This window comes from Miniopterus schreibersii (genome assembly GCF_964146895.1).
Source record: "Miniopterus schreibersii genome assembly, chromosome: 12".
Taxonomy (NCBI): Eukaryota; Metazoa; Chordata; class Mammalia; order Chiroptera; family Miniopteridae; genus Miniopterus; species Miniopterus schreibersii.
The window spans coordinates 48,888,039-48,895,534 of NC_138112.1; the positions used below are offsets into that span (position 1 = coordinate 48,888,039).

Sequence of the window (7,496 nt, forward strand, 5' to 3'; positions counted from 1 at the left end):
CGCTTGGGCCTTGCATCCAGTCTACTTTTATTTGGCATTTGTTCATTTGATACATATATACATATATAAAAATCTGTACATGGTAAAAATACAAAATATTTCTTTATAAGTTATGCAATTAAACAACTACCATTTTTAAATTTAAAAAACCATTGCAAAAAAAGAGAGAAGGAAACCTAGTCAGTCCTTTATAGTCATCCACAATAACCTTGGTATAAAATATCCATACAATACATGTGTACAAAATAGTGTACAGTTCATAAAAGCTGTGCAAAGACAGCAAAGTTCGGTAAAGAAAAAAAACAAAAAACAAAGAGGCTTATAGGTCTCTCATGCCCAGTGCTCAGGAGTTTTGCAGGTCAGCGAAACCTCCCCAGAAATAAGTAAAGGGCACAAGGTAGAGTGCTTGGTGCATATACTATGGATGCAGAAATTAAAAAAAAAAAAAAAAAAAGCTTTAACACACATACAGAAATAGAGACTGACTCTTCCTCCCATTCAGAGAACTCTCGCCTTTGCCCAGAGAACGTTTAGAATATGACAGAAAAAAGACTCAGTATTTCTGTCTACCTTAGACCAGAAGGCACAGATAGGTATTCTTTCGTTTTGGAAATTCTTGAGCTTTCTCAGGGCCCTGTTATGGGAAGACTGGGGTACCAGAGTGTAGAGTTGGGTAGGAGGCCCTTGTACCTCAGAGGGGAGGTAGAGGGATGGAGGGAGTCAGGGGTCTTGGAGTTGTGTGCTTGTGGCTCCCGCCGGTTTCCTCCACACAGGGCCTCCTGCCTCACAGGGTTGTCACTGCGCAGGGCCAGCAGGGCCTGGCTCACGGCCAAACCCGGGCTGCGGGGTGCAGGCCCCACTGAGTCTGAAACGGCCTGCAATACAGACGGACTGCAGCGCGCGAGTAAAAGCGAGGGCCGGGGTCACGACCTCTGCTGAACTCCCGCGGAGAGGCGGCGCGGGAGGGAAACGCGCCTGCGGGCGGTGGAAGGGCCCGTCGGCAGAGGGGAGCCGAGCCTCCGGGCGGCGGGGAACTAAGCGGGCACCAGGCTGAACCCCACCTCTTCGATTTGAAAGCACTTAAAAAGGGTGCCCCGGGGCGGGAGGCTCCTAAGACACGGTGATCTCCTCCTCACCCTCCTCCTCCTCTTCGGAGTCGGACAAGTCGGAAGGTTTGCCGGGGCTGCTGGAGTGCGCGGGGGAGGGGGGCGGCCCCTGGAGTCGCGGGTCCCGCAGGTGCCGAGGGCCGGGGGCTGCGTGAAAGGCCAGGCGGTGGCGGGGGCTGCCCCGGCCCCCCTCCTCGTCGTCGTCGTCGGCCGGGCCCTTCTGGCCCACGTCGCTGAGGTCCGGGTGCGGGTTGAGTTTGGTGGGAAGGGTCTGCTCGCGGCAGCCCCCGCTGGACAGCAGCTCCCGCTCCTTGGAGTTGCGCCACTTCATGCGTCGGTTCTGGAACCAGATTTTCACCTGGTGCGCGGGGGGCAGAAAGAGCGGGGGCGAGGCGAGGTCAGCACAGACCCTCCCTCAAAAAGGGCGTGGGGCAGGGGTGCGGGCAGGACGTGGGAGCCCAGGAGGCTCTGCCCTGCCCCTCCTAGCTCCCCCGCCCCTGGCTGTGAATTCAGACGGGTCTCAGCCACAAACCTCCCCTCCCCCTCCCCTCCCCTCCCTGCGCCTCTCGCCCCGTCCGCGGGTACCTGGCCCAGATGGGCAGGGGTGCGGGCGCCGAGTCCAGGGGAGACAGGGCGGGGAGAGAAACAGGGCTGTCCCGAACAGCCTCCAGAAAGCTGGCCCCTGCACCCAGTCCCTCCCAAGGCCTTACTTTCCCCATCTGGACAATGGGACCTAAGGGATGGCAGGACACGCGGGGGAGGGGTGAAGCGGGGGGGGGGGGCTGTGGGGGCGGGGCGGCGGGCCCGCTCGCACCTGCGAGTCTTTCAAGCCCAGCTTGGCCGCCAGCTTCTTGCGGTCGGGCTTGCTGATGTACTTCTGCTTCTGGAACATCTTCTCCAGCGCCTTGCGCTGCACGTCGGAGAACACGGCCCGGCGCAGCATGCCCCGGCGAGGCTTGCCGCGCGCGGCCAGCGGCCAGGAGAAGGTCCCGGGGATGGGCACGACGCCCGACGACGCTGCGGGGCGCACGGAGGGGAGGGCGGTGGCGCGTGAGCGGGCGGGGTCCCGCCGCCGCGTCCCGCCCCTCGCTCCGTTTTTTCTCTGCGACCCCTTCATCCCTTTAGAGGTCCCCTTCTCCTCCCCCTCGGAACAGGCCAGGAACCCGCAAACCTTGGCGAGTGAAAGGCGCTTTCCGCCCAAATAACTTTCCCTTTCAAACGTGCAAACCCGGATTAGGTAAAACCAGGGACACACAGAAAACAGCTCCCTCAATGGTCTGTTTTCCTTTCTCCATTCAACGGTCTCAGGGAAACAAACCTGCGTAGCATCAGCTAAAAAACGGCAACAGAAACAATTAAGTTACAACAATAAAATAGCCAGCTCAGGCCAATGGGTTTCCCACGTAAGCTTCTGTCGCCTTGGTGGCTTTTGCCTTCCTTCGATGAAAACCAGGTGCTTTACGGATGTGAGAGCGGGGAGAAAACCCGCTTGGGATTTATCTTTTTTTTTTTTTTTAATCCAATCAGTATTCATCTTTTTTGCATTAATCTTTCCTCCCCTCCCCCACCAAACGTAAAGAATTCGGCCCCCGAATACATGAAAAGTGGCAGCTAATGAGCACACTGACCGCTTCCCCGCGGGCCCGGCGCGGTGGAAAGGGGGGAGCTGCGCTTTAGGGGAGGGGACAGAAAGAGCCAGAGAGAAACAGAGACTCTAATGAAGCGTGAATGGTAATTGTGTAGTAATGAACTAACCGAAAAAGACTGAGGACAAGCAGCGAAAGCCATATATTACTGGGACAAAAGGGATTTACACTTTCAAACTAAACACAACTGCGGGCCAGGGCCATTGGGCGAATACTGATGGCAGAGGCTTCTCTTCCCCGAGCCATTTTCATTAAATGGACATGAAAAGCTATTTATAAAGCTCGGGTTGTTTTTGTTCGAGCGCTGAGACGCGGGAGAAAGGGGGAAAATTCCATTATCAGCAGCGGCGTGAATGGCGGGTGAATTCCCTCTCTCCCCCTTTTAAAACTCCGCGGCTCGCTTCCCTCGCGGATATCGGGGAGAGCGGGGCCGCGCGCTGCCCCTCCCCCGCCCGCCGGGCCCGTCTCCCCTCCTTCCAGGGGCCCCTCTTTCGCCTTCAGTCTGGACCAGCGGCAGAGTTTTTTGCGCCGCCACTGGGGCTCCAGGACGAAAGCCTCCTGGGACCTGTTTAAGGTGTTTTTCTTTGGGACCAGGAAAACCAATGACGGGCTTCCCTCAGGCTGATTTTACCAACTTAGTGGGTCCTTTAAAAAAAAAATAAAAATGCGGTGGTGTGTGTGTGTTTTGGGGGGGAGGGTATGAGAAGACGTTGGGAAATCAGGCTGGAAAAAGGTTGGGGTTGTGGGAGGACCTTGTCTCCCTCCCCCAGGGCGACCCCAGGCATCCCACACAAGAGGGCACCCCATGTGGTCTTGTGAAAAAGCCCGAGGCCCTGAATGAGTCTTCAGGAGAAATTAGCCCCGGCTGGTAGGTGTCTCCGGGCGGCGTGGAGGGGCCAGGGCCGGTCTGTCTGTGTGTGGCTGCCCGGAGGAGCTGACCAATTGGTCATGGTGCTGAAACCTTTGTGGGGGATCGTGGCCAAGGGCGCTGGCTCTGTGGGAAAACGGCGGCGTGAAGGGATGCCAACAGCTCCTCGCCGGGAAGGGAACCGCCTCAAACTGGGACCATGACAATTCCTGCTAATTTGTAGAGCAGGGAATTGGTGCAAAGTGTCAAGCAGTCACTTGCTTGTGCTAAATAGGGCATCAAATTGGCGCGACGGATTCGTGAATGTTGTACGCCTTGCAACCTCTGAACCAGAGCGTAACCCAGAGGGGTCGACGGAGAAATATGGCTTCGGGGCCGGGAGCGATGGGCTGGGGACTGGGGCGCCGCCCAGCCCCGCGAAAGGGAGGGGGGCGAGACCAACCTGGGAAATACGAAGATCTGATGAAAGGCTGGAAGGAACCTTCAAAGTAGGGAAAGGCGAAGGTCTTGGGAGGGACGCTCTGGAGCAAGGTGGGGGATGCTTCTGGAAGAGAGGGAGGGAGCGAAGGAGGGAATCTGGTTACGTACCTGATTGTTCTGATTATTGAATACGTGATATGATTAACCTTTCGGCTGGTTTCAAAGGCATCTTCTTCAGTGTATTGACAGTAAAATTAATATTTTCCTAACGTGTCTCATCTGTGGAAATCCTTCTTTTCACCCGCAAAACAGCCCCCCCCCCAGTCCCCAATCTCATCCTAGGCACTAACGAGATAGGTAGGAGTGAGGTGCGGAAAGGAACTGCAGACCCATCATAGTAACTAAGCCAGCAAATATATCGTCTTGGGTTTTTAAAAACTGGCTGCGGGAGGCTGGAGGGCCGACACGCAGACGCGCCGTGGCGCGCGCTCGGCTTAGCCGCGCTCGGGAGCCGTGCGCTCTCGGCCGCTGAACTGCTCAGGCTCATTCTGCGGGGGGGGCGAACCTGGAGGCTTCTCCTCCCGGGAATCCGCGAAACCTGTGGCACAGTCCGCGACTCGAGGCCGCGGGGACAGTGCGTGCGTGTGTGCGCGCAGACGTGTGCGTGGGTACCCGCCGCGTACTGGAAACAGAGGCGAGAAGGACTCCGCACCTGGACCCGCCCTCAGCGTTTTGCGCTCACTTACCGTTTCTGGGCGCAGAGGAGAGAATGGCGTTCACCCCAAACTTCAGAAACGTGGGCTCGCTGGCAGGGGAGACGGCGGTCTGCGGAGAGCCGCCCCGCCGGCTGCCCGGACCGGGGGAGCCCAGGTCCGAGGCCCCGGTGTCTGTGAGATTCGCTGGGGTCCCCTGCCTAGGGGGCGACATGCTGGCCGTAGGCGCGCTGCGGGGTAGGTAGGCGGGGGGCCGGCTGATGCGGATCAGATCCTCCACCAGGAAGCTCGAGTGCCCGGAAAATGCCGACTGCAGGGACTGGGGCAGCGTTAAGGTGGGCGTGGGGCGCAGGAGGCTGGGGTACCCGGCGGGGGGCGCGAGGAGGCCGGGGAACATCATGTTAGGCGCGGGGCAGGCGCAATAACCCTTCTTCCAGTGGCCGAAGGGTAAATGCCTCCTTCCGCCCCTCCCGCCCCCGCGGCGCCCTCTCTCTTGGGTTTTTAGCAAAAGTCTCCAAGTAACCGACGCTCCCACTTGGGCGCCGGCTAGTCTCCGTGGTCCTCCCGTCGAGGTGATGGTTTTATAGCGGCCCGCCCGTTAAAGCGCTTTGAAAAGTGACAGCTCTGACAATGAAGTTCAACAAAGTTCTCCACTCGAGCTTCATTCGCCAGAGGCTCTGGGCGCTCTGATTGGCGCAGGGGTGCAATTTATGATTGGATTAGTCTTCATAAGCATCGCCCGCACAATGGGCCGGCGACAAAGGCTGGGCGCATCAATTCTGCATATCGACCGCCTCTTTGCAATACAGTGCGTCCCCAAAGCTCTCGCCGGGGGTTTTTGTTCGGAAGCAACACCGGGCTAATTAAATGCCTATTTAGAAGTTTCAGATGACATCTTGCCTCATAGAAAAGGACCTATTTAAAGAACGCACTAAATTTATTTGCAGGTCCCCTGCTGAGCCTAGAAAATAAATCAATAAATATTCATAGAAATTCACCTCCAGGCAATCAGTAAAATAATCCTCCCTCTTTTTTTGGGGGGGGGAAGGGCAATGGAAAATTTCAAGTCAATGAACATGAAAGTATACTCCCTCTTCCTATCCGTTCCTGCAGCTGAGGCGTAAGGCAGATGTGAGAGGTGAGCTAAGTCAGTGTGTGTAGGGAGTGGTGCCCCTCTAACAACCCAGGGGGACTTGTTTGGGCCTCCTGGATGCTTGTCCATAGGGGTAGAGGGGAGAGATCTTGATTTATTTCATTATGGGAAACGTTGAGTTTCAGCGAGTTGGTGGATACCTGAACAGTAAAATGAGGCTCCTTATGTGAACTCCCAGCAACTTGAAAAAAACGATTTTCTGCCACTTTTTTTCTAGGAGTGTTACCAACCAGCGCTCCGCGTCTCTCCTGGGGTGGGAGCCGAGGGGAGCGCCTCTCCCGCGGCGGGTTTCCACTTGCAAAGGGCTCCCCCCTGCCCGAAGCTGCCTCGCACAGGGCCAGCGGAATGCTGCGAGGGCTACGCGCGGGCCGTGTCCAACTCACGGGGCCTTAGGCAGTTTCCGTTGAAACTCACTCACAGCCTGAACTTTTAAAGCCTGGTAGTGAAGGTAGGAGTTCTCCCGGAGAGAGCCCTACCCACCCGTGGCGGGCGCTTGACTTGGTCAAGGTTTTGAAGTTGCTTAATTAACTGTAAAGTACAAACACCTGAAAATAGAGCGCAGGCGGAGGTCCCCAAGAATGTCTGTCCGCGTCAGGAAAGCCTGTCCTTGATTCGGGGCCTCAGGCGAGAATATTCCTGCAGACACTCCTTCCCTTTCCTCCGGTCGGGGCTGAGGTGGCGCTGAGCCTCGATGCCCCCCTGTCTGCTCCGCGAGATAACAGATGTGTTAAATGTCCCATTCATTTCTGTGGTGTGGCGGAACCTCCCCAAAGAGAAGTGTGCAGCCTCGCCAGGCCTCCCTGATCCTATTAACCATGAACTAACTGTCACCTTCAGCTGGTTTTCCTTTTTGCTTTTTAACACAAAGCTTTCTCAAAAATCTTATTAACCAGCTTTATTTCTCTGGATGGTTTTGTTCGGCGCGTTTGTTTTTTGTTGTTGATGATCTCCATGTCGCTGCTTTAACCATTCAGGGAAAGTGCATCTGCGATTTATATCACATTAAACCAGAAACGGAGCCCGCTAAAGCTCTCCCTTGATTCGAATTAAAAAGTTATTTAGGGGGGCGGGTTCTGGAGCCGAATTAATGCTGGGGGATGACGCGAGGATGGAGCTGGTGCGCCCCTGACCGCGCGGGCCCGCGAACTGGCGGGGACGAAGGGGGACACCCCTCAGGAAAGGGACGGCTTTTAAATAAGTGACTATTTACGGAAAGTACTTTGCTCCTCCCCACTGCTTTCCGGACGTGGTTTTTTGGGGTTTTTTGTATTCTCTCCGTCTCTTCTCCCCCAGCCCCTTATCCTCCCCCCCCAGCAGTTGCCAGTTCAGGGAAGGAGGGGGGCAGCGACTACGGGTGTTGGGCTTCTCACCTGCGAGGTGCCTCCCCGATCTTCGCCAGATGGGGATGGAGCCTGTGTCTGCGGGTTTGTTCTGGAGACAGGGAGCACTCAGCCAGCCTAGGGCCTTCCTCGCGCCCCCTTCCCCAGGCCGCTCCCCCGCTGGGGCATTTTCCTGGGAGTAGCTGTGACAGTTACTGTCCTGCCCACCGACGGGCTGCACCCGCACCCCCCCCCCCTAACACACACACCC

The 7,496-nt window shown here is 56.6% G+C and overlaps 1 protein-coding gene across 1 annotated transcript; it reads right to left on the reverse strand.

The window, feature by feature from the left end:
• Positions 1-1,110: 1,110 nt before the first annotated feature.
• Positions 1,111-5,153, reverse strand: DBX1 (developing brain homeobox 1; the record flags this gene model as incomplete). Its single annotated transcript, XM_081154263.1, has 4 exons — positions 1,111-1,464; positions 1,921-2,123; positions 4,063-4,164; positions 4,787-5,153. The coding sequence occupies 4 exons, from the start codon at positions 5,151-5,153 to the stop codon at positions 1,111-1,113; spliced, it is 1,026 nt and encodes a 341-aa protein (XP_081010389.1).
• Between the last annotated feature and the right edge of the window lie 2,343 nt (positions 5,154-7,496).